At 39.4% G+C, this 27,781-nt stretch overlaps 1 protein-coding gene across 4 annotated transcripts in view; it reads left to right on the plus strand.

The window, feature by feature from the left end:
• LOC119723106 (cAMP-specific 3',5'-cyclic phosphodiesterase 4C-like) overlaps window positions 1–27,781 on the plus strand; it is a 49,407-nt gene that overhangs the window by 16,974 nt on the left and 4,652 nt on the right. For 2 of the 4 annotated variants that reach the window (XM_038193631.1, XM_038193633.1), the window contains exons 2-13: window positions 7,015–7,200; window positions 9,492–9,602; window positions 15,258–15,313; window positions 16,762–16,874; window positions 18,184–18,277; window positions 20,567–20,817; window positions 21,731–21,829; window positions 22,428–22,592; window positions 23,383–23,482; window positions 24,127–24,281; window positions 25,980–26,102; window positions 26,980–27,162. In XM_038193631.1, coding sequence (XP_038049559.1) covers window positions 7,015–7,200; window positions 9,492–9,602; window positions 15,258–15,313; window positions 16,762–16,874; window positions 18,184–18,277; window positions 20,567–20,817; window positions 21,731–21,829; window positions 22,428–22,592; window positions 23,383–23,482; window positions 24,127–24,281; window positions 25,980–26,102; window positions 26,980–27,162 — 1,636 coding nt within the window. Of the gene's footprint in view, window positions 1–2,303; window positions 2,702–7,014; window positions 7,201–9,491; window positions 9,603–15,257; window positions 15,314–16,761; window positions 16,875–18,183; window positions 18,278–20,566; window positions 20,818–21,730; window positions 21,830–22,427; window positions 22,593–23,382; window positions 23,483–24,126; window positions 24,282–25,979; window positions 26,103–26,979; window positions 27,163–27,781 lie in introns of those variants that run through there. The other 2 variants (XM_038193634.1, XM_038193632.1) reach the window with 2 other exon arrangements.

Below are 27,781 nucleotides of genomic sequence, written 5' to 3' on the forward strand. Positions count from 1 at the left end.
TCCCCGGAGCATATGGTTTGAGCCCAGGGAAGGATAATTCTGATGCCTGTTTTTTAAGACACATTTTTACAAAATATTTACAAAAAGTGCAAACCAAACCAATTTGGACTTTCTGTTCTTCGATTTTGGGGAAAAAACATTGACTCAACAATTTTACATTTCATGCTATCCTCATGATATGTTCAGTACGATAAATATTATAGAAAGAAGATATTGTTTTGTGTATCAAATCTAAAGTACGAGAGGCCGTTTTGTGGTTCTATAGAATATGAATTTTCTGAACTTTAAATCCATTATTAAGTTTACTTTCCTGACAATCATGCATAGTAGTCATGGTAATTACATTTAGTAGCAATGTACATGTATGTACATACATGTACATGTACCATCAACATCATTCGGTACTCACGTTTTTTGACAATTGAGAATGAAAATAAAATCATAATTGTGTTTGCCTACCTGCAAGACAGACAGAATGGCACTCAAGGCCATTTTTGCAAAATAAATTATCTTTATTTCCTGGTAGGGATACACATTGTAAAAATACATCTGACGTCCATGAATTGCTCCAGTATTTTGTCTGAAAGTAGGTCAGGGAACCAATAAAAGAACAGTATGTTTTTCTTGGGTTTTTCCAGCACAAAACTTAAAACAACACAAAACTTAAAACAGGTCAGCGTGACACTATTTGCCATAAACTACCATAAAATGCTGATCCTTTTCAGAAAATTGCAGCAAAAGCAAATGATGTTTAATGACTTCAAACAATTTTTTTTTATTTGTTTGGTTGGTAATCTGCTATTCAAAGTCACTCTTTTTAGGACAACGGCATTAGACTTCATCCAGTATTATAAAATCATACATATCATATGTAACAATGACAAAGAAAAACACCGGACCGCAAATTTATTGAATGGCCCATATTTCAAAGCTTTACATCAGAAAATAAAGCTATATCACAAAATCCCATCCGACCGCGCCTTCCCAGTCTTGCAAATCCTGTTTTAGGAAAACAGATTATAGTTTGGGGGTAAACCAGCGATTAGCCATGCACGTCTGCTATAAAATCCCAATTTGAAATTTGGTTGAGCACTTTAAATTGGACCATAGCCTAGCAGGCTTGCGTGTGTATGCATTACAAGTGAACACTGCGTGTACGTGCGTCAGCAAGCACTGAGAAGTGCGAGGAGTGTACTTTGATATGGTTTTTATCTGAGGGCAATATTTGCTAGTCCTGTATTAGATAACTCAGTTTAAATAATCTCCAGAGATATACACGTTATTCCTGGGTTTTGGCTGCCGTCCAAAAGTGACCTTTTGGAGTGCTGAGGTCGGAGAGACACATGTATAGGAGTGTGCATTTAACAGTCCCAGGATGTGTAATCTTGATAAACAGCTCAGTGTGTTTTGTACACAGATGCATAATAGTAAACAATGTACGTCTAACTTTGCATTCAGTACACTAGTCTGTAGGCATTTTTGCAGAACCCCATAATGAATGTATACGTATGTAATTGCAAAAAAAAATGAAATTTATTGTCTTATTGCAAGTTTCAGGCTGGAAAATCAATTTTAACGCATAGATTCTGTACAGTGTGGTTTGCATTTGTTGACTTTTGTGGGATTTTGTTTTTCATTCAGACATTATTTGGTTCTGTTTTCAAATTAGAAATAGTTAATTGATTCATATTTTGTTAGATTTTTGTGAAATTTCCAGGTGATAGGTCAAATAAATTCAAGTGAATGAGAAAAAATATAATTATGTGCATTACTCTAATAATTAATAACCCTCCTATGCAAACACATTCTGTGCCAAGTTGTCCTTTCATAGGCAAAATCAATGAAGTGACTGGTTTTTGCTCCTAGCCTACATAAAGCAGGATTGACTGGCTGTGACTGTAGGTGATTTATAAGCCAGCTGTGCTGACAACTTGTCTGCTTTTGTCTGTTGACTGAATTTGACTAGTCATAGTGCTTGCTTGAATTATGATCTGACTGTTGATGACTAGCCTGTGTAAAATTAGGCATGACAGGGGAAGAGGATGGATTATTTGACTGTTTGTGACTATGCAGGAGGGTTAAAAAACATTTGTCTTCTGTTGTTCTCCGATTGATTTTTTGTCAAAATGTTGAAAGATCACACTTACATTGTACATGAATTACAAAACGAGAAAAGATGCACAATACAATTTTTACAATCAAAGAATTTGCAGTCGATTTCTGTGTAAGGTACATGTACGTGTATCTGGTGTGTCAGGCTGATTTGTTGCCTTGCTAGCTGTGCTATGTTGATACTGATAGTGAAGCCAATTTTTCCCAGGGTATGTGTATTTATTGTGGTAATTAAATGAAAGAAGGCGTAAATGGTAGCGGTGAATGATTTACAGTGTTGGATGCACACTTGGCATTGAGCGGCATACCAGGGGGTCGGACCGGTCGTTAGAGTAAACTAGACTTTGGGACATCACCATAGCAACAGAATGTAGCACCTTGTTCCGTCCGGGGCACACACCGTATTTGATATCTTTGATACCATTATCACTAGTGCCACATCCATAACCTGTTCAGTGTTACTGCAAGTCGTGGAAGTAGTGTATCTTGCGCAGCTGTATTGTTGTTGTACAGCCATGTCCTGGTCGTCGCCCAACGTTGAGCTGAAGTTGTATCGGCAGTTGAGTCGTGGACGAAATCCACAATTCTGGTTAGTAAATGGTTGTTTTGATTTGTACCATTGTTGAATCAAACACTATACTGGAAAGTGTTTTTCTAACTTGGACTGCAACCGCACTTGTAAGCAACTGAATGGTGTTAGCATGTAGTTTCTACTGATCTGCTCATGTGCAGGATTACTCTGTGTTTTACACATTTTGTTTCTTTTAGAATCTTGTCACAGTGGAACTTTAAACCATCACGATATTTTGCTCAAAACATGTTGTTTTATTGAGTGGGTGTCCTGAAGTAAAATCATCAAAGAGTGCAGGCTCTAGAGTCAGTGATTTGTATTGTATGAGGCAATTGGAGGAACATATTTTGGATGGAGGGGGTTGATGTTTTTCAACTGCAGTTTTGGTGTCCTTTTTGCCGAGTTGCTTGTTGATTTTTGGGTTAGTCAATTTTGTCGTAACCATGGATAAAGAAGCAGTAAAGTCTGTGTTTTTGTTCTCTTTTAAATGTATGCTTTGCTTTGTACAGGGACATTTTAAGGATGGTTTTGATAGTTTAGAATAATACTTTACAGTTTATTCAGGATTTGGTTTTGAGATACTGGTTTCAGATTCAATCAACATTAAAATAATATTTCAGTTAAGTGGTTTTACCCAATTTATTTTATAGATCTACTGGGTAGATTTAATGCAGATTTCCTCCTAAAAACAAATAGAAATGCGTAGTGGATAGTTTCCTGTTGATCTTATTGATCACATCGGAATCTGTTGTCAAATATAATTTTAATACTAAATATACATGCGTATCATAGCTGCATCACCTTCATAGCTTATACATTCCAATTAAGAAATGGTTTTCCCAAACCAGAACATTATCTTATTTAAAAAAATATTGCTCCCTAGAGGACTGGTACATTACGTAGTGAGACAAGCAAATTTTCTCTGAAACCACTTAGCATTGTTTTCTGATTTAACCCTAGGGTTTTGGAATCATGGCTAATTAATTATTCATATGTACGAATGGTAATTGTGCTCTGTGTACACGACGTGTATGGGAAAGTTCAGTTTTATGCGCCGGAAAATTTTTATGTTTTTGGTATCAAAAGATGCGCACGGCTTGAGACTAAAAAGTCATAACAGTTGAGTCGCGAAAAAGGGTTAAAGAAATTTAAGCAAATTAGGCCGTGTCCAAAACCGGCATCTCGAGCTACGGCTACGTCTATTGCCGGCTTGTTCCCACGTAGTTGTAATTAGCAAAGACCTAGACAATGGCTTTAGACAACAGTATGGCATTGATTTGGCAGTGTTCCAAAAACAAATATTTGTAGTTGTGGAACACAGGGAAATTTGAGTTTCACACCTGTAGTTTTGGATTGATGGAGTCACTCCGGGCTAGAGGCCATTACACAACCCAAGTGTTTGGAACTGTCTGCAACCTTTGGTGACCTGCCATTAAGGAGCTGCAGTTGGCACATTTGGTGTCTATATAAATGGTGTGCTGAAAGATGATGTGTTTGATAGATAAACCCGTCAGTGTCCCAAACGATCCAGCAGGCGCTTCACTTGGTACATGTGAATACATAATTGGGTTTCGAGAACCATTGAGATTGGAGAAGACAAACGAAATGTGTAAATATTTATAGCACTGGATTTATGTATGTCCTACAGACCATGCCACCTTTTGACATGGTGGCTATTAGGTGCTGACAGGCAGATTAAACACCCAAGAATTTCCTGACATTTTGTCACTGTATTGTACATGTACATGTAAAATGTGAAAAATTTAAACATGCAAGCCATAACAGGGGGCCATTCCATAAATTCTGACATAGTGACACAGATTTTTATAGTTCTGATGTAACGTAGTCACCCTCCAACAGTGATTATGAATAGCAAACTACATGTACTTACCTAACAAATTAAGTAAGATTTGAGGCTTTGCATGGTGGAGATACTAAATAATGAAAGGTATATATGTGCGAATAATTTCTCAACTAAGAGAATGGTTTCGAGTTTATACCTTTGGTTCTTTTCAGAACCATTCTCTTAATTGAGAAATTATTCGCAAATGGTGTTTCCGCAAACCTTTCATTATTTAGTACCTAACAAATTAAAAAACCTTTGAAGTCATTCTTAATGATACTTGAATGGAAAATTACCTAGTACCAAAGTAACAGAGACAGGAAAATGTCACGTTTTAGACCCTAAATTTATGGAATGATCTACCGAGTGGTAGTAACAACAAATAAAAAAGAACACTTACACATTCTTTAGTTGTAACTCTGGTATTTTGGACCATGAAAAGACTGTTTCTGACAAATTTGCATCTTTTGAAAGTCTACATGGTGTATCTACAGGATTTTATTTAAGATTGGACATTGACATTTACGTATGTATTTAGCTTCAAATGCATGTTTTCCTTGTGCATTTCTTTAAATAGAATTATATATTGTGCGGTGGATTTGTATGCAGTCTGTTTCCTCTAACATGTTTTTACCTGCACGCCAAAAAGGGCAAACTGCATTGATCAGTCATCTGATATATCTACTTCATGTATATTTCATGGAAAGCCGTCAATTTGAGATTATTCACACTCCGCCGGGCGCGCTGAAACATTACCGGCAGATTCTCACATCAGCCTGCCCGTCAAAGATTCATGACGATGGGCCCCAGCGTGACCACTGCACTTTTGTATCAGGCCCAGCAAGAGTCTCTATATTTTGGCAGAAAGGGGTTGCGCGCTCTGTATCATCAGGCGAAGGGGGGTGGGGGAAATATCTGACAGTTGCACATGACACACAGGTAAACCGAGGGGTCAAGTGAAACAACTGCCTGTGATTGCGACTGTCACTTTATATTGCGCATTTGCAATTCAGAGTGTGGTAGAGAGAGCAGAGACGAAAGTGACTATAAGTCGCTCATTCACTCAACCAAAAAAAATAAATAAAGTCCCCCCTTAATACTTTTTTTGTCTAACTCAAAAACTACTGGGCACATCTTGCTCAACTTACAACTGATGGTACAGAAATTCCTAAGCAATCCAGCAATACTCTTTGTTTGGCCCAAAATAGTGATAATGTGTACAGAATTATGCAATTTATGACGAATGGTACCCAAAAAAAGTTGCACTTTTGTATACGTGCAAGGTGAGTGTGAACCACATCTTGCACGTATTTTAAAGTGCAACTGTTTTTGGTATCATTGGTCATAAATTGCATAAATTCGTACACATTATCACTGTTTTGGGCCAAATAAAGAGTATGGCTGGATTGCTAAGGAATTTCTGTACTGATTAGTCGTTATTTGAGCGAGAGGTGCTCAGTAGTTTTTGAGTTAGACAAAAAAGTATTGGAAGGGGGGGGGACTTTCTTTTTTGGTCGAGTGTATATTGAATGACCAAATTGTAAAAGACATCGTACTTAAAGTATTGGGAAGTTTGACCTAAGCAACTGATGTAACTTATCTGAAAATATTGTATGTCTAAAGGATCCTTTTTCCAGGATCTTTGCAAGTGACACGTGTTGATTATTTTGTTTAACAGGATGCGATAAAAGTTCACAATTATCCAATATCCAACGGTATAAACTATATAAACAATGTGAGCCATATGAAAACAGACTTAGCTTGACTCAATTACAAACTTGTGCCACAATAAAATAAAAAATGTACACTGTATCTAGATCGCTCTCAAATGAAGTCTGATGGTGTTGAATTCGCAGTCTTAATTTTCCTACGAAGACGACTGTCTATGAGAGGGGTCTACTTGTTAGTCTTGTTATGAACATTATGGTTTCTGACATATGGGAGTGTTTTCTCTTGTTATCTTTTACTGAGTCAGTAAACCAATTGTGTAGCTTGGAAAAATTTTGCAAAAAAAGTAACCATGCTGGTTGACTTAAAATACCTTACATGTGTTAAGAGAGTTTGACATGTTTTTCTTAGGACAAGTTTCACAGCTTGATGTGCAGTGAATGTTCAAGAATATGCATGTAAATAAAATGGGGAAAAGTTCCTGCATAGTGCAAGTTTCAGAGAACTTCAGAGGAAGGTTCTGGTTAAAAAGCCAAAGGAGTTTTAAGTGAAAATTCCAAAACAAAAGAAATCATTCTCATTTCAGGTTCCAGATTTCTACACTGATGTCTTCAGAGGGTTAGCAACCAAATTTTATCCAATTTTACAAATTTTACTTTTTTCCCCTGGCATTATTTTATTGTTTTCTTGTTCACTACAGCTTTGATGTTGAGAATGGCCTTTCATTGAGTTGGAGTACAGATATTGTGGCTGCAACTTCTAAGAAGAGACTTAACATTTGATTAATTTCTGGCGTTTTTTTCCTCTTTGTTCTCTGCAGCTTCGATGTCGAGAATGGCGCATCACCGAGTCGCAGCCCAGGCATCGACGCCGCCAGCCCTTCCTCGGGGCTCATTCTCTCGGCCAACCTGCCACAGAGGAGAGAGTCCTTTCTCTACCGGTCAGACAGCGATTTTGACCTTTCGCCGAAATCGATGTCCAGAAATTCATCCATCACAAGTGACTGGTAAGCGCGTCTTGTGACCTACATGTATAGTGTATCTCCAAAAATAGCGAGGTTAAGTTACGTGTTTTGCTAAACGCGTACGGCAACGCGTGCTGGATGGTTCACGTTCCCGGGAAAAGAATTGAACAAGGCATTTTGTTGAGCTCGTGTGTATGAACCTTTATAAAAAAAGGTTGAAAAATCCTTCTGTTTTAATAATGAGATCATCTTTCAAGTCTGTTTATTATGACAGTATGTTATGCAACCTATTATAACAATCTTTAAAATGTTTGCATACGTGCAAAATAAAGAAATAATTTTTACTGCCCTGTTCTTCACATTACGAGAGCTGCCAAAATCACTCGTTTGGCATTGCATACAGCAAGCTAGCAATTGTATTTGTGTTGCGAATGCATATTTTTGTGATGTTCACGAGTGTGTCCAAGACGCTACAAGGTACTAGACCTACACCTTCTTTTGCGAAAATGCCAAACTACTTGTTTGACGGTACATACAGCAAGTCAGCGCTTGTATGCGTGTTGCCAGCACATATTTTTGTGACAATCATGCGTATATCAATGACGCAATGCAGGTCCTAGGTCTACCCATTCTTGCGAAAACTCATAACTCATCCTCAACTTGAAGACAGTTTTCTTAATAATTACAAGTCACAAGCATAGCAAAATAAAAAATTCTTCCTAATCGTTGATCTAGGATTTTTAATTTTTTTTTATTTGTGAAAAATTGAAGACATGTGAGTTACTATTTGCTATATTACCATGATATCTCAGAGAATAATACGTTATGCTTTGTTGTGTTTAGTTTCAGTACAATTTTTTTTAAGGGAATCTGGAAAAAGAGAGCTAACAAGGGTTGGGAATAGAGATACAGGCTTGATAGTGGGAACATGTATGAGCGCAAGTATTTATTGCCGTGGCTTTGGGAAACAGTCGGAGAAGGTTTACACTCCTCTGAGCATGTTGTCTTTCCAAACAGTTTTGCCGGCTGTCTTTTCTATGTGACTGAGTAGAGTACACATCAAGTTGGGGAACTTTGTTGATTTAAGCTAAACTCAGTAGGAATTCACACAATGACAGTGGGCAGGGATTTTCCCCAATGTGTTTGCTTCAGGTGGCATGAATAACACTAACTTTATTAGTTTTCCGCAAAGTGACTACTGAAAGTTGCATTCCCTGTTCTATTTTTGAGTTTCATCCCAAAGAAAACATTCCTTTTCTAAATTGCTACATGTATGTTTCTAGCAGAACAGAAGTTGTTCACTTTTGAATGAGACATCAACTGAAAAAAAAATTGGCTCATGTTTTACTATTGAAATATTACAATTTCGAATTACTGGCTGCCAGGCAATAGTTCCAGTCAGCTGGTTCCCGCCCCACAGTCAGCATCGATAATGTACGGACTGGGAGCCAGTTAGCTTGCAGAGCGGATCTGTTTGTGACCAAAACAAAAACCCTTTTTAAAGAGGTTTGCAGACGTTAAAAAAATGGGGAAACAGGAGAATTGGGGGTTGGAATAAAAGATACCAAGTTGAAAATTAATTAATTGCAAAAAATTGAATTTGTTGAAGACCATGGGGAATGCAACTTTAAAGAATCATAAGCTTTAAAAAAAAAATCAGGAAATTCCTTGTTTTTTCCCAGTTTTTACCAACACTAATATATCTGTGTATCATGTAATAATACATATTTTTAATTGGTAAACGTTTGATTTTTAAGGATGAAAATATGAGGGTCCCTAATAATCAGCATTCGCTGCAATGGCTACCCTCATTAACCCTAACTCCCTGGGCATTTTTGCTAGGATGCATCCTCAATCCTGCAAAATCCTCCTACTGTCTCCATGTAAAAAATTGCATACAGCCTCAATCCTGCAAACTCCTCCGTTATTTCTTGAATGTGGTCCTTGGAGGGGTGACCACTGCCTCAATCCGGCAAAAATCCTCCGGCAATCACTGTCAGTATGTTGAGGCAAAGCCAGCGACATCATGGAGCAGTGCGGAGGATTTCAAGTATAATCTACCTGTAGGCCATAAATTTGTGCAAGGCTGAGCGCAAACAAGGTCCGGCCCAAGACCTTGATACAGTGCATCCTCCAAAATCAGCCACACATTTTTGCCATATAGCCTCAAAATCTTCCGTTTTGCAAAGAGGATTTTGGAGAATTAGGGAAGCTTAGGGTTAAATATTGCTTTAAATAGATAAAAAGCATGTACAAGACATTTTGAAAGTCCGCAAGATTTCAAATTTTACGAATTGTCAATGAATGTTTCTTTTTGTTTGATTCTTTTCCAGTCACAATGCAGAGGACGTGATCGTCACACCATTTGCTCAAATTCTTGCCAGCTTGCGGAGTATCCGTAAGAACTATGCCTCTCTCACAGGGTTACCATCCAATTTTAATAGGTAAGTAATTTTAATGCAGCACCTCGGCCCGATTTCGTGGCTCTTCTCTGACCATAAATGGAGTATCTTTGTGAAATCAAGAGTGCGTAGTGGAAAATTCTGGGCTAACAATAGAGTGTGTAAAGTTGACCTCGAAATCCTGTGAGATTTTATGAGAATACAGCACATCCGGGCACCATGTAAAGGATCTACACTTGAAGTGTGTAAAGTTCTATTTTTTGTTTTGTTTTGTGTCCCGACAGGGCTCATCCAATCAAGAGCAATAAATGGGTATTTTCGAAAGAAAATAAAGCATTACAATTTACAACATATTGAAAATATTGCAAATTGCTGACTATTTAAAAATTAAAATTGTCAACATCAACTTCCGTTCAATCGATCACGCGGATATCAAGCACTTGGGATTAATTCAAACATGGGAGTCTGTGCATGACTAGGCTAGTCAGTATTTGGTGCCAAGACATTCACATAAAAAGTGAACGTGGACTGGCGAGACTTACACGCTCTGTAAACATTTTTCAAGGGTTAAAAAGTACGGGTAATTTAGGCTTGTGCAAGGTGCTCATTTATTTATTTCCACCTGCCAAATTATTTACCCTGCCAAATCCATTAACAGTGGGTCATTTCTGCTGGATTTTGGAACAGTGAACTTGCCTACCGGTAGGCCTTGCCATTTACATGTAAGACATCATGTTTACATGCGATCTCTAATTTGTGCATAGAAAGTGTACAAGTGCACAGGCGCGTGGGTGTAAACGTACGTTAATGTGTCTACCCCTTGGTGTCAACAGGTCGAAGCCATTAAGGAAGTATATCAAATTAGAACCCACGCATCTGGAAATCGAGGGCCAGATTCGCAGTTGCCGTTAACTTTTGACATTCAATTGAATGTGAATCCAGGGTAGTCGTAATGACTTGCTATGCAAAGACTGTGCATCAACAAGGCGTGCATTCGGGGGCCTACTCAGCACGGTACAGTTGTGTTTTGTGAACCACAATAACCCATTTGCAGTAACCTATACCCTTTGGGATTTACATTTGAAAAACATCTGGTACACTGACTTGCTCAGAATGCTCGGCACATTTTGACTTTGAATTCTCCAGACCAAAAACACTGTTGCAAATCACATGATTCGGGGCAAGCTTCTTGCATAGTTGCGCAAGAGACGCTCAGCACCAATACATTGTTCACAATGGGTGAGAATATGGCACAAAGACACCAGACCATGCTGGAGCTGGGGGTTGCTAGCATAAGGCTTGCCCCGAATCACGTGATATAGTAACAGTCTCTTCGGTTGGGAGAATGCAAAGTTAAAACGTGCAAAGCATCGGATTAAGTCAGCGTTCCAGATTTTATTCAAATTTAACTTACAAACGGCTTTTACATTGTACAGGTAGGTCGATCCAAAACATATGAAAATGAAAAGCACTGTTGTTTTTATTGGCAAGAAAACAGTACAGATTTTATGTCTCCCACTGTAGGTCTGCCATCCTGCTTGACAGATATTTTCATGGTCATTGCTCCACTGATCTCTCTTAGATCAGAGTGTTTGAGAAAGAAAGTCAGATTTCTGCCTGTTCTCTTCCACACACTGTTGCAATACCTACAAATGTAGATCATAGTAGAACAAAAGGATATTCTAAGGCCAAAAAAAAAAATCTCCGGTTTCTGGTATGCGCGCGCGTCGCCGTAGCCATGCGCGTCAGCAAAATGAAAAAGTTTTTTTTTTCAATAAAAGATGATGTCTCAAAACCACCAAACTCACTGGTTTGACTGGAATCCTGCTGCTGCACAATTTTAACGTGTTTTTAGATGGGGTTATGATCGAGAATAAGCTTTATGTGGCCTCTCTGGACTCCCATATATTTGCACTAAGTTTAGTCGGGCACGATTTGCAGTCATCAGCCGACATTTGAAGCAAAAAAGATTGGGGAAGCTCCATACCAGAAACCGGAGACTTTTTTTTTGGCCTAATAGTCTTTTCCTACTTACTGCATCTCTTTGGAATTCCTTGCCTGGTGCTTGTTTCCCTCCAACCTATGATCTGTCGTGTTTCAAGAGGAATGTTAATTCCTTCCTTCAGTTTTCCTGAGTATACTCTTTGTATATCACTTGCAGCGTAGCCCTGTACATTGAGTGGCTTTTAGTCTTGCTCAGAGCATGTATGCATAAAAAATGAGGCACTTTTACCAGAATTTCAAAGCCAGTTCTGCTAGAAATCTTCCTGAATTCCCCATCATGCAGGAGCCTAATGACAGGTTCTTTGTACCTGAAACAGAGGTGTGAACTCTCAGCTTTAAAGCTGATTTCAGCTTTTTTGTTCCTCACTTGCTGTGCACAAAAGTATAGGAGATTTCCAAAGTTCAGCTTTTTTTTACACCTTTTTCAGCGGTTTTCAGCTATTTTTATCAGTGGTCACTCACACCCCTGCTTAAACGTGCACGAGGCATCGAGCTGTGTGGAAATATATTGAGGTTGGGTTGTACACCTTCCTTAATCCTACAAAAAAATTTCAAAATCCCATAGTAGATTTTGAAGCGTCGGATGAGCTGAGAGGCTGAGTTCAGTTATCAATTTGCTCACTTTGCATAAAGTGAGCTGATATTGGCTCAAAAATTGGCTGGCCAATAATATTGGTTCAAACTTCACAATGCGTTGTATTAATAAAGGCAATTAATTCTAATCGAGGCCATCAATCCTGTTCCCAAAAGATTAAATTCCGTACAAACAAAATTAACAGTATGGAATCTATAGGCCTCCTAAGTTATATAGATTTTTAAGAGTCCTGAAACCCTGTAAATCACTGCAATTAAAAATGTGTCCGTGTGCTATTGAATTTTTTCTCTATTTACTGAAAAGCATTTTATCATTAACATCATCATTGTACCTTGACTTCGTGCAATTTGACCTCAATTATCCAGAATGGTGGTGCTTAAAGCACACCCCAAGGGAAAAACAGAGCTCTCCCTAGTAGATCATCAGGAATCTAATGGGAAAGTGTGGGCCGAAGATTTCAGGGTTTTTTTTTAAGTCAGCGTCAGCTCATTAACCCTGTCCAGGGGCTTTATGGAATTTTTATTAACTGCCATATTGTGCCCCATCAAAAAATCTTATCAAGTTTTATGCGTTGAATTATAAAGCTAATGGTTGTCAGCTGCAAGTACGTGTTTATGTCAATTTTGTGTATGCGCAATGTGCTTAACAACTACAAAAGTTTACATGTATAGACGTTACTCATGAGAAAGCCATTTTTGATCGTGTTCCCTGAATCTATTTTGTAAATTCTAAACTGTTGAATGGTATGGTGCCAGACTATTTTATGATTGGAATGCATGCCAACTGCCAGACCTCATTTTCAATAATTTTTTTTTTAAATGTGATTTAAAACATTAGAGTATCGCCATGTTTACTTACACTTTTTACGTCATTCATCAGAGCAGGCTGATATTAATATTTAATTAACTTAATTTCATTTCTACGCGCAAGTTCCAAAAATGAAAGAGTTTACAATAAAATCTATTTCTGGATTTAAAATGACTGGGAATATTGATGTAAACAGAAAAATAGCATAAAGCAGGCAGGTCTTGTCGTCCTGCAGTAAATAAAAACAAAAACAATGAAGCTGGCTGTCTTACACCCACTACCTTTCTCTATTAATAAAACATATCAATTTGTTTATGGCAAAAACCGCTCCTATTTATTTTACCTGATTCAACCCGATTTTGCGCATAGCACGATTGTAACAAAATGTAATACAAATGCGCGTACGCGCAACGTGTACTGTGTGTGGACGTGAGCGGCCGGCCGGCGTGACAAGATTTGAGCGTAGTGTACGCACGTACAACGCAATGCCCACGACGTATTTGAGCAGGGTTATGATTGGCGATCATCTTCTTCAATCCTCAATGTACGGGCCTTAACAATGTCCAATCAAAATACATGTTAGATAATTAGTTAGACCAGAACTTTCCCTAACAACACTTTTTTTAACAATGCCGTACGGTGGCGCTGTTTGTGTTTACGGCGAGTTGAAGCGGTGCGGGTTTACTGAAAACCTCGATTTACACACAGAATCGTGTTAAATTCTGCTAAAACAACAATATATATCCTGAAAAGTACGGGCTTTGTTTTTAATATAAATTCAATATTTTATATCAGTATGATGTAGAATAAAATTATCTGTCTTATATTCTTTTAACAAGTCAAAGCGGTGCTCCGTTTTCCAATGGTGTACAAAAAAAAACAATCGAGGCGCCGTTTTTGATGGCAATTCCCATAGCGGAAAAATCAGTTCCTGTGTGGACGCTTGAAAAGGAGCGCTCACGAATTGATATGGTACTATTTAAACCTAATAAAAGACCCCCCCCCCCCCCTTCCTAGAAAAAAATGTTCGAGTTCTTGGCTTCTCGGTCCAAGAAAGCAATTACACTTCTTCCTAAATATTGTTTGACATTTTATCAAACAACGGTTGTAAAAAAATCCAACTTTGCCTCTTTACATACATGTACAAGTACATGGCTTCAATATCTAGTGAATGCATTAAATTTGTGGCACAATATGTACAATTGGTACATTGTGATGTCTGGATGTTTACATCTGTGAGAAAAGGGGTATAGGGGAATTCACACAAACGTATTTCTGCGAAATGGTGATCAATATACCGGCATATGGTATGTGCATTTTTATTTGGATTGGGACAGACTGACATTTGCCTTACTATTTGGATTAGTTCAGTGTGGGTGTCTTTTGAAACGTGGGAATATCTGGCCTTCTGTGCTGCCAACTGTATATCATTTTTGGTTGAAGAATGCAAACAGGATATATCTTTTACCAGGAAAATTAGAATCGGGGCATGCATACTTTCATGGGTAATTTTCTGCGCGAGTACTTTTTGCCCATGCACCAATGAACTTTGTGGTTTTATATAAATCAATCTTTTCAAAGTACTACAGGGCGTGAAATTTTATATAGAAATTGCCATGAATTCAACTGCATGAGTTGCTTTAGGTGGCCTAGTAAACATACAGCGTTAATTTCTTCATGTTGTTTTGTTTAAAACAAAAAGTAAGGTCAGTTTGGAAATTGAGACGAGTTTACGTAGTCACATGAGATAGGCTTGCAATATGGAAAATCAGTAAAATTCCATCAGCATCCTCCCCAGGTTGTGCCATGCGATATCGGCCCTCCACTTATGTGATTAACTGGATGGGTTATGTGATATTGTTCCCCCCTCCACTTCGGTTGTGCAACTGACGAAGTGGGTAAATTTTTTCCTTCAAAATCTGAAGTTGCATTTGTTAATCATATTTCGCACCGCTCAGGCCCCTTCGGCATGCAAGGAAATATCCCTCTACCATGTCTACAGTTATTACTTCACTGCAAGTTTTTACAGATTTGACGCTTCAGTTTTCCTGATCAGTTTTCTGTTTTGTCGACTATAAGCACACGGTGTTGCCATTACAGGGCTGACAAAAGCCTGCCGTTTCCATGGTGATGTGTATATATAAGTTTCGTACTATCAGTTTACAAAAGCCCTTTTGTTTCCCAAAATTAGCTTTCGCTGCCACTTTACTGTTGCACTCAATTCAACACAAATGCTTAAACCCTTGCTAGTTTCAAAAAATAATCTTATAAGTGATCTTTTTTTGACCCAGCAGGCAGTCGCCAAAAGACAAGTTACATCAAATCAAGCCCAACCCACCCAATGTTGGTAAGTGCATGGCATTGTACACAATGTCATTTTCTTTGATCCATGTACTATTTATACCCCTTGTCTTCTTTACTAGTAGTGTTGTTCCAAGACTTGAGTAGGAGTTTATAAGCCAGTACAACCATTCCCTTACCAGAGGGGTAAAGCCGCTGCTGCGGTAGCAGTTGCTTAAATGAGATAATCAAATCCAATCTTGGGAACCTTGGCAGTGCTGCCCGAAGAATTCCGAGTGTACATGTACATCATCTAGGTCTATTGGAGCTAACTTTCCTGGAGCGCTGTACTAAACTTCTCAAGGCTGGACTTGATTCTCATTGTTAGCCATTGTAACCACCACGGTGGCTCTACTGCATTTGTCAGAGATTTTTGTTTTTTTCAGGGAAATCTCAGACCAAGATTGCAAACATTGATAAACAGTATGCAGTGTGCTGTAGATTGAATTTTGTGTCGGCGAGATGTACATTTATTTTCCCATACAATGAATATTAGGAATTTCTACATTATAATACATGCTGCTGTCTGCATGTCCGTCTCATGTAAACTCTCTCGGCTGTTACTAGTAGGCGATCGAGACAGGTCTTGCACAGCGTGCAGATTGAATGCTTATTTCCCATGCATAATTTGTTACAATGTTACGGTCTGGTGATTACAATGTATTTGAATTGCCCATAACAAGTTTTACAGTCCAGTACTCTTATACACAGTCAGGCATGAAATGAACATGCACTACACGTATAGCGGAATCGTGACACCAGAATTACAAGCCGATACTGCGGTGGGCCACGCTCACACGCGCGCACGCTGCAGGCGTTCTTAAAGACAAGGTGCGCGTGCATTTTGGTAACTCTATTGGTCGAAGGAACCCTAAGTGCATGCGTATAACTTGTACCTGAGCGCGACTCGTGCGAGCCCGGTGCCACCACAGAAAATGGCGGTCGCCAGAGTAGTCTATAAGGTTACACCCCTATGTTCCGACACCCCTATTTTCCGACGCCCCTATGCTCCGACACCCGTATGTTCCGACTGTACACATTTCTATTCCTAACCCTAACCCTAACCAGGGGCCTTTGTCAAAATTTGCTTAAGCACAAAAAAGTCTTGCTGAATAAAATCAGGTTACCGGCCAAAACTCCACTCGATTATTGTGTTAAGAAAACAACGGCTATATACCAGTCACAAGCAATGCACTTTACATGGAGTTTTGGCCGGTAACTTAATTTTACTAAGAAATGCTTTTTCGTGCTTAAGCAAATTTTGTGCTTAAGCAGCTCTATGAAATTGGGCCCAGGAGTAACACAATCTTTTGTGCGGGTTGTCGGAGCATTGGGGTGTCGGAACATAGGGGTGTCGGAACATAGAGCAGTCACCATCTATAAGGCCTTTTCATATTATTGTCCCCCCTACCCCTGATGGCTTCTTTATTTTTGCCTTTTTTGTCATTCTTAAAGATGACAACTATGCGAAGTTGGCGCTGGAAACCATGGAAGAACTGGACTGGTGTCTGGAGCAGCTGGAATCCATGCAGACACATCGATCTGTCAGCGATCTGGCTACCAGTAAAGTAAGAAAGATATTCTTCTTTTTTGCGATCCTTTATTCCTTCCACTCCCACTCCCTGCAATCCATCAAAACCCATCAAAATCCAGATGGACGTTTTGAGGATTTTGGTAGGATTCGCTAGGATTTGGTAGGATTGAAGAAGGTAGAATGCAGCCACTGCAGCTTCATGCCACCATGAAAGTTTCAAGAACTGCATAGTCAAGGATTTTGTAAAAATGGGTTTGAAAATGTGTCTTTTTTTAAATACAGGACACATTTTTGAAGCAGTTGTGGGTTTTCAATGTTTTGATAGATATTACGGCAATGAATGTATACTATATCCATGTATTGATCGGTGATATGATTCTACCACAGCTGTCGAGGGGTCAAGTGAGTTCAAATGGTACACACGTGTGTATCATGAATAGACCCGAAACATAATGACGTCACACTGGTAGTTCTCAAGTACACATTCAGTCATACACTGTTCTTCCGAAAAACTGGATTTTGCATCAGAAATTATTTAATAATTTTGGATGCAACTGGAAAAGAAAACTGGAATAAGGCCCAGTATGGAGTTTATAATACTTGAGGTGGATATCGGGGTGCAGCTGTAAGCCTAAATCCACAAATCCTTTGGTGGGTAATCGTAGGGCTTTTCTTTTGAAGATATATACTACCCACACAAAAATGCCCAAGGGCTTGCTACTACCTCTAGATTTTTTTTCTCTCTTTTTTTCCCCCATCTTCTATATTTTTTCCCCATTAATGCCTGAAAAGTGATACAGTGAACCAAACATTTTTAGTAACCTGATGCGAACGTGGGTGTGTTTTGGCTGACAATACTAAGGCTGTTAGTGGGGGAAGATGTGCAGTTAATCCATCCAATTCATTTGTTGATGTACGAAGTATGCGTGTGGGTGGAATGATGACTGTGGGGGGGGGGGGGGAATTATGGACATTTGATAAGTGCAGCAACTTGGTGCAAATTTTACCTTTGTGTGTGTTTGTGTGTACGTTTCAATATTGGCTTCTGTGAATGCCTGTCTCCACATTATGTACTAGAAATATTTGCCTGCAGTGCTGTTGCAATCTTTAAGTTGTCCGTACCAAAGTTGAATTGATAGATTTTCAATTTGGTGTGCTTATATACATTGAAAATTGATGCCATTGTCTTACTATCAATCATCCCATTAATTTTAAGCGAGGGGAAAGAAACTTGTTTCTAATTTTAATTCTAAAACTCTTCAGTCTTCACCATGTTGAATTTAGCACTCTGTTTACATTTAGCCAACATTATTTCTCTTTCTTCCATTCTTTGCTACACACAGTTCAGACGAATGCTCGGCAGGGAACTTTCAGCATTCTCGGAGACCAGTAAATCGGGCAACCAAGTATCAGAGTTTCTATTAAGCACATATATAGGTAAGTAATATGAGGGACACTCAGTTCTTCTCCCCCCCCCTGCAAAACCCCCATCCTCTGCCCACCCCCCCCCCCCCACAATCCCCCTACTTGCAAACCCCCTACTTACAACCCCCAAAACTGCAAAACACCCTGCCCCCATTCACCCTCTCCCCACTCACCCCCTTTCCCTCTCAATCTCCCCTTCCCACTCACCCCCTCCCCCACTCACCTCCACCCCCCTCACCCTCCCACACACCCCCACCCACACATGTGTGTAAACACCAGCAATCGTGGACGCCCCATTGTCCCTAATCCTCTTTCCTTTGTTTCTACTCTAACTTTATAGCGATAGCTCTCATTGGTTTTGCACACGATTTGAGATCGTGGACGTTCGGTCAATCATGGACGTATTGTTTGCGCCCCAATTCTTTTGTCCTACGTCCACGATTGCCGGTGTTTACATACTCACTCACCCCCACTAAACCCTCCTCACTCAACCAGTCTGACCCTTCCCACTCACAACCCCCTCCCTTCAAACCCCCCCCCCCCTCCCCCTTCCCCCGGCTCTTATTATATGTGTTTCTCTATCGATTATTGTAAAAGGGCCTCACAGAATTTACTTTTTAAATGAAGGAAAACTAGACTGGCTTTAAGAGCAATTTGTATGAACGCTGGATATATCACGTTGTATCAGGTCGTTCACCTAGGGCCGGTTACATCACCACTTCATACTGACAGTTATTGATTTGGCTCGTCATACTCGGTGATGTGTTCTTCTCTGCTTCCTTTTTTTTCAACGTTTGTTTACATAACGCATCTCACACCGCCTTTATGAAGTTGGTATTTTGTTGACTCAGAATTTGAGATTTCATGGAATCGATCCATTTACGTCTTGGGAACAATTCAAACACCATTAAAATAGCATAAACAGCGATAACGTCCTTTGCTCGTAAAATCCATTAACGTCTCACAGAAAAATGCGGACGGTGTGTAAACACGTAGCTCAAATAGCAACAACACTGACATGCTTACGTCATAAACATACGCATGGTTGGATTTTAAATGGGTTTTGAAGCCACGTCCGGGGAATTTTCCAATAAAGGAAAATCCCTTGTCAAACAAAAAGTGGCAATAATTTCTGTTTCAATACGTCAATGTAAATATATTTCTTGGTATTAACCGACTGCGGTCGGAGTTAGCCATAAATCTTTGAATCGTTGCTTGACGGTCGCTGCAGCGTCTGTTTGCATTTTATTAAAAGCGGCATTGTTAAGCCCCTCAAATCCTTAAGATGATTGTTTGTTTTTAATCAGAGGCTCAAACTGTGATTTCAGTTAAGCAGTTTTATAATCGTTAATTTCAGACTTTTTATGAGATATGCCTTTGTCATATTCTTGTATTCAAATTGGACTAAGTCCTTATTATGGACTCAGTGCACAAGTACCCCCTCAACGGTAAGAAAGAGAGAGTTGGGGGAGACCACTGGGAGAGACATTCAAACACATTTGACGCTCAGGCGAGGACGCTATGGCTTTGTGCACATTCAAGAATAAAATTAGTTGTGCGTACTTGTCGCCATACGTGCGCGAAGCAGTATGCTCAAGCGGTGTGTTCTGTCCACAAAAGTGGTGAAAAAAATCCCTCTCTTGTACGCGTATGGAGCCCATATTCCCTTGATTGATTTTACACAACGCCTGGTTGGCAGTTTGTCCATATGTGAGATCTTGATGTTACTTACATGCAAATAAGTAGCAGAGTCATTCTGTAAATTTGGGTCCACATTTCGTCCTGTCCCAGTTACATCTGACATCTATGATTATATAATTCTGATGAGCTCTTTAATGCAGTCGTCCTCCAAGAGCGACTATGAATAGCAAACTACCTGTATCTACCCAACAAACGAAAAAATATGTTTGAAGTCATTCTCAATGATACTCAAATGACATATTACAAAGATCCCAGGTAACAGGGACAGGAACAAATGTCACACTTTGGAACCTAACTTTATAGAATGACCCAACACTGAAATGAAAGTTCAGGAACTTTCTCTTGCTTTTGAGTGATCAAAACATCAGGCTCTCTGTCTTATATGATTTATTTATTTCACTTCAGTCAGTTATTGGTGGCAGCTTTTACATTCTCATGACATTGAAAAGGTTAAAAACTGAAATAGTTAAACTAGTACTGGCTTTATGTATCCATGATACCTACAGTTGTCCCTTTAACTTGGCACTTTCGTTACGTAACTTTTGAAGGGGTACTTACACACATGGAGTTGAATACATGTTCGAACTTTCACCTTTACAGACAAGCATCCGGACATCGACCTGCCGGTCCAGCCGCTGCGCGATGCCCCCTCGCCGTCCCCGATCCCCAAGAACGCCCCCTCCAGGTCGGACAGCAAAGGCCTGACGGCGGCGTCGGCGGCGACACGGCGGAGCATCGATGCAAGCAAGAGCATCAAGACCATCCCTAAGCTGAAACACCATAACAGCCTGACGCAGGACGTGGTGCCGCGCTTTGGGGTGTCCTACGAGAAAGAGGAGGACATGGAAAACGTAAGTGTCTCTGAAAAGTTTATCCACCGAGTATGGTGAAAAGAACGAAAAATAAAGAATCAAATTTTTTGTAAGATGGCGAGACGTGCGAGACAATTAAGTGTCCACCCAGGAAGCCAGAAACAAATTTTCAGGGAAAACAAGAATACATCGGTGCACCCATAATTTATTATTAGAAGAGGGGTTGTTGCAAGGGGTTTGACCTTATTTGTCACTAGAAGGGTCTGTTATTCCCCTTTTCTTTCTATAAATATTCTGCAAATCTTTGGAAGGAAAGGGAATAAGGAGACAAGAGCATTGATTAAAAAAAGTCCTTTTTGCTCTTCTGGTTAGATTATTGTTTTTAAAAAAACCCAGTAAATTAACTTTTGGGGGGGGACGGGGGGCCTGGTGAGGGGGTCATGAGCCCCATAGGACCCTCCCCCAATCTACCATTGTTTGTCTCTAACAATTCTAGCCTTTCTAGATTAACTCACAAAAGTGGATCAGTCTTGATCGAGTGCAGTGTATGTTTGACACACACTCGAGTCAAATTGCCTAGACGTCAGTATCCTACAAGTTGCAAGTCAAAGCTTGTTTTTTGGAGACCAGCCTTTGAAAGTTGGTCGCATTGCTGGACATGAATTGCTGCATGTAATGAAATGTTTACCCCAGTAGATTGACATTTGTCCTGGCATTCAACCCCATCTTGTTCCTACTTTCACATTTGTACTCAGGTGCTTAAATGTCACAAACCAGCTGCTAACCATTAAACTATGAACTGCTTCGTGCTGTTTTGGCCTGATGACAAATTGAATGTCGCAACTACTTTCTGTAGAACTGATGTTAACGGATGTTAACTGACAACTTAAGACATGAATGTTACTTATTTAAATACTGACCGTGTTTTCCCAATTGAACCAATTTTCTACAGGAAATGGCTAACGTGGATCGGTGGGGATTTGACGCTTTCAAGATTGATCATCTAACAAACCACAAACCGCTCACGGCAGTCACCTTCACGATTCTACAAGTAAGTTCCTTCATCTAGTGGCACCATATTAACTATGGGAATTGATTTTTATTGGAAGCTACTGTTGTCTATTCAATGTACAGATTCTGGCTTTATGTTAAAGTGTAGACCTCACCTCATGCACAATAATAATAATAATTACGGGAAATGGGTCATTTGGGAGACCACTTTTCTGCAGCAGCCGAGATAAGCCATCTTGTCTGTACCATCACAAAGTAAAAGTAAAGTCTGTCACGAGCCAATGTGGCCCATCAGGCCGGCGTTTATCTTCGGTTTAAGTAGCATGAAATGACTGAGAATATTTGTACTCCCACTGGATGGCATGCTAATCCGTCGCCGGTTACTCCCAGCTAACGGCACCCATTTTATACTCCTGGGTGCAGAGAGGCAAGTGGGTGTGAAGTGGCTTGCCCAAGGACACAACATATGACCAGCAGCTGGATTCAAACCCCTGACTCTCAGATCATGAGTCATGTCTTTCCAAGAACACAAGCTTTATGTTCCCTATCAGGGTTCGAACCCACATACCGTCTCACACACACACACAATATGAATTGAAAAATGTTTAATTCTCCTTTTTTTGCTCTGTGTTTTTCAGGAGAGAGGCTTATTAAAAACATTTCAGATTCCCCAGAAGACGTTAATAGCGTATGTCATGACGCTAGAGGGCAACTACAATAAGGATGTCAAGTATCATAACCAGATCCATGCTGCAGACGTTGTCCAGTCAACCAACTACCTTCTTTCAGCGCCAGCACTTGAGGTTGTTATATATATATTTTTTTATTGGAAAAAAAAGGGCCCAGGAAGTGAATTTTTCTTAGGAACTTATTTGTTCAACTTTCTACTCTTAAATGCATGCAAAATATTTGACATCCCTTTTTGGTTAGTTTGATTGAATTACGCCCTTCTTTAAACATTAAAAAAATGTCCAGGCTTTTCCGGACAACTGAGGGCGCTGTTGCTGTGATGTCATTTCCGGGAGACACTGTTTAGTTTATTGGTTTTCTGTTCAAATTGTGAACCCGAAAATCTGTTCATTAAAAATATCTGTGAGAAAAGTTTGTTCATTGGCTTACTGCCATGTGCTGACACAACAACGAATCACCAGAGAACAGAAAATTTACGACAGCAAAATATCCAAAATTCTAGCAACTTTTGGTGTTGAAATAATTGTAACATTGAGGTTTCTGCCTGGAATTACATCACACTTTTGCTCATGAAAATGGAAATTGGCATTGGCATAAAAAACAAAAAGGCCCCAAAATACGCTTGAAAAATGGCAAAACAAAAATTGAAAATGAAGTTAAATGGGACGCAAAGGTGCATTTTGAAGTACTACATAAAAAAAATTATATTACATGGGCCCTTTAAAATGCTCTGTGGGGTTCGTCAGCTCTTTCTACAACTGTGGTTTGATGTAATATTATCACATACCAAATTCTCTAAACATGTCCTGATTTAAGACTTGAAGTTGGGAGATGTCCGTGCCGAGCTGACTGTGAATGTCACTAATATTTTGTTTTATTTGTGTGTCTTTCTTTTCACTGTAGAATGTATTCACCGACATTGAAATCTTAGCAGCATTATTTGCAGCAGCAATACACGACGTGCGCCATCCGGGATTGAACAACCAATTCCTCATCGCATCAAGTAAGTTACTTTTGTCATTTATCAAATGTAAGCTTTGTCTGCTTCACGTGATAAAAAAAAGAATTTTGTGAGATTACAGTCACCTGATTCTGTGTTAAAGGGAAAATACAACATTTGCAAACATCAAAAAATAAAACTACCAAATCATTTTGAAATACCTTGCTGGACTGTTAGTGAATGACAGTGTAAAGCGTCCTGTAAAATCATGGCACCTGGTATACTGTCATTTTCAAGAAAAGTGGTATTTTTGTATCAATTTCCAACGCTGATCGGCCGATCAGCGTTGGAAACAACTGGCTTTTTTTTCAAATACTGGCCCCAATTGACCATCGCACTTGTTTGCAATCGATTACAAACCTATGAACGGGTACGAGCCAGCTAGACTGGTTCCCTGACCTTACAATTCCCCAATGTATGTAAACTGCTCTGTTTCTTTTTATATGGAGTCAGGGAACCAGACTACAGGAAAATGATCGTTTTTCTTGGTTTTTATAGCATTTTCGAACCCAAAACCTCAAAAAAGTCAGTGTAACTATATTTGCTATATATTTCCAATCCCCCAATTCCATCCATTTCTGAAAATTACAGCAAAAGCAAATGATGTATATTCCCTTTAATTTGTGGTTTATTTCACTCTTGGATAGGTTCGGAACTTGCAATCTTGTACAACGACGAGTCGGTCCTAGAGAACCACTCGGTGGCGGTGGCGTTCAAGTTACTGCAGCTGGAGAACTGCAGCTTGTTTGAGACGCTGACGAAAAAGCAGCTGCAGCAACTCCGAAGACTAGTCATAGACATGGTAAGTTGCTCCTTCCTCCTGCCCCTCCCCCTCCCCCTCCCCCCTGCAGTTTCTGCTTTGTCCAAAACTCAATTTTGGATCATGTTTTCCTAACACAACCAGTTCCTCCCTGACGAGCCCAGTCAAGCCACCGCGTTGGTAGACGACTGTATTAAGTAGATGAATCAAGTCCGTTCTTGGGAATCTCCACACCTATACCTGAAAAGATCTGAGCATACTGTACACGCGTGCATCAGCATGAATATAGAGAATTGTTAGGGATCACAATCTCGATCCAGTCTTGGATCCAGACTACTCAGAAAATGTGTTCATTGGAAGTTGCAATAAAGAACTTAGTGTTGGTACATCGCCAAACTGTGAGTGTCTGTCATTGCAAAACAAGAGACAAATTTAACAAGTTTTAAAATACCACGTATTTTTTCCATTATAGCTTATACACTGTGCAACACAACACAATGCTACCAAAATAGAATGAAGATATCTCCCTCTTTTTCATTACATAGGGCGTAAGTGTGCCATTTACAAAATCTGTCGCCAAGCACGGTTAAATTTAATGCATCTGATTGCCACCCACACATAATGGCAATTAATATGTTGCAAACAAGAAAGATTTAAATTCAAATAGTGGGGATGCAAATCTTGTGTAGATACATACAGCAATGTGGGCCTACACATCTACTTCTGCACCCATTCCAATACATTTTTTTTCTTTCTTCCTTCGTCCTCTTTATCTCTCTTTTTTTTTTCCATTTCCACTTTTTGCCAAACGATAAGACAATTTTGCTTCTAACGAGAGTGACAAATGAGATTGTCACACTTTTCCTCCAACAACTCGTCTTCTCATCTGACCCCGTGCCCTCCCTTGTCTGTGTGCTTGTCAGATTTCCTTGCGTGTCGTGTTCTGTCATGCTCACGTTTCACGGCATCTAATCAGGCTCGGCAGCATCGTGTTACATCTCCTCCGTCTTTTTTTCGTCTCATATTTGTCTTGTCTCCTGCTGTTCTCGGCTCACACTTTGTGCTCTTTTTTTCATTTTTTCTCTGGAAAATTATTTTATTGTAATCAGATATTGGGGGCGTTTTGTTGTGAAGTATAGCTCTTCCAGTAATATAATTAATAGTCTGGCAATCTCCAGATTTCACACATTTTAGATACCTATCTATGTGCAAAGTCTGAAACTTAAAGGGCCATGACATGAATTTTATTTGGGAACATCTTCTGTGAAAGTTTTGACTCCTCTTAAATGTATGAAAACTATTTGTCATCCCTTTTTTGGTTTATCTTATTGAAAAGTGCACAATTGTTAAACATTTTTTTTTTTTTAAATCCATGGTTGCCTGACCAATGAGGGTGCTGTTGCTGTGGTGTAATTTCAGGAAGACACTGTTCAGTTGGGGGGATGGGTTTCTGTTCAAATTGTGAACCCAAAATTTGCTCAAATGTTACAGATTTTTAATAGAACAGAAACAATTAGGGAAAGGTAGAACAGGACTAACAGATTGAGGTTTACCTGAAAACAGAAAAAATTGACCGTCCCTTCAAATGTTAACTTTACCCGATTGTACTGCAAAATGGCAATTTCCAAATTTATGGTCAGTTTGTTGTGACTGGTCACAGTTGTACAATGTTGGATTTTGAAGGATATAGGAAGATAGTCCAAACAATTGTCCCTGAAAATATTCATTTTTCTCCACCAGGTTTTAGCGACTGACATGTCCAAGCATATGAGCTTGCTGGCGGACTTGAAAACCATGGTAGAATCCAAGAAAGTGGCCGGGTCAGGAGTTTTATTACTCGACAACTACAACGACCGAATGATGGTACATTTCCTCTTTATTTTATCCTGATATCTTATTCACTTTTTATTTGATTAAATCTTCTTTTTTTCATTAGAGCATTTCCATGATATTAAAGAGTATGATGTGAAGCCTTTTGTTCCATGATTATTGTTCCATCTAAGAATTAGACAATGTTTTTGCGTGAGCATTGCAGGCATATAGGATCATTTGCATTTATCCCAAAAGTAACCTACCATATTATTAGCGAAAAGCTTACTTGGATTAAGTATCGTACTTGTACTAAACACCCCCATGAAACCATTCCATCTGGCTTGCTGTCATTTAGAAGAAATCAAGAAATATACGTGATTTCCAACAATCAGTCAATTGACTGATGGACGAAATCGTGTTTTGTGATCAAAAGGTTGTGCGTGGTTTTTCACTGTTTTCTCAAAAAGTGTAATATCCACTGAGCTGAAAATTTAACAGGTTAGGTTTTGAACATTCTTCTTTGAATGTTGAGTGGTGTTGTTATTAGAAACGAACAGAATGAATGAAAAGCAAATGACCCTATCCGCTCCGTTCACAAGTACCCCCTCACCGGCAAAGAAAGTACAGTTGGGGGTGACTGAACGACGCCATCTTGCCTGACTGCAATATTTTGCTGCGGAGCGCGGCCACTGCGTGTATAATACAAATCCCCTGGTGTACGTGCATCACACTCAAGGAACGGTGCACGCGCATCAACCAGCGAAATGTATGTGTCCCGCCCATGAAACGTCGTTGCTAGGTAAAAGGGCACCCTCTTTTGTTGGCGCACAGAGCCCATATACCTTTAAAGTTATGATAATTCCGCTTGCCTGATAGAGCAAACAGAAATTTACTCATGCACTCATCCATTTCAAATTCCATTCCACAGGTTTTAAAGAACTTGGTTCACTGTGCGGATCTGGGGAACCCCACCAAGCCGCTGGACATCTATCGCAAGTGGACGGAGCGAGTGATGGAGGAGTTCTTCCTGCAGGGTGACCTGGAGAGACAAAAAGGAATGGAGGTCAGCCCCATGATGGACAGATATAACGCCTCCGTCGAGAAGTCGCAGGTGAGTTTCAAGATATCAAGGAGAGTAGGGGGGGGGGGGACATTCAAACGCATTGCTTGGGTTTGTACACATATAGAATAAAAAAATAATGCGTAATTACAGGGTGAGTAAAAAAAAAACGAAACCCAAATGTCGGGAACATTTTTTCAGTGAAGTTCTGCATGTAGCATTTTCAAAATCTAGGATATGAAAGCCCAATTCATAAGCTTTCTTTTAGTACAAGAAGCATTCAAATCACTTATGTACTTTTCAAGTTACGGAATTTTAAACACAACCACCATTTTATGGTTCTGTCCACGGATCACAAAAAAAGTTTAGTGTTCTTTCGGCAAAATGAAACCAAATTGCATAGGGACGTGTGTGAATTGTTTTCGTTTTGATGAAAGAATGCACACCTTTTTTTGTGATCCGTGGACAGAACTTTAAAACGGTGGTTGTGTTTAAAACTCTGTAACTTGAAAAGTACATGAGTGATTTGAATTATTCTTAAACTAAAAGAAAGCTTATGAATTGGGCTTTTATATCCTAGATTTTGAAAGTGCTACATGCAGAACTTCACTAAAGCAATGGACCCGACATTTGGGTTTCGTTTTTTTACTCACCCTGTAGATTAGATTTT

Source organism: Patiria miniata, unplaced genomic scaffold (genome assembly GCF_015706575.1).
Source record: "Patiria miniata isolate m_02_andy unplaced genomic scaffold, ASM1570657v1 HiC_scaffold_16, whole genome shotgun sequence".
Lineage (NCBI taxonomy): Eukaryota > Metazoa > Echinodermata > Asteroidea > Valvatida > Asterinidae > Patiria > Patiria miniata.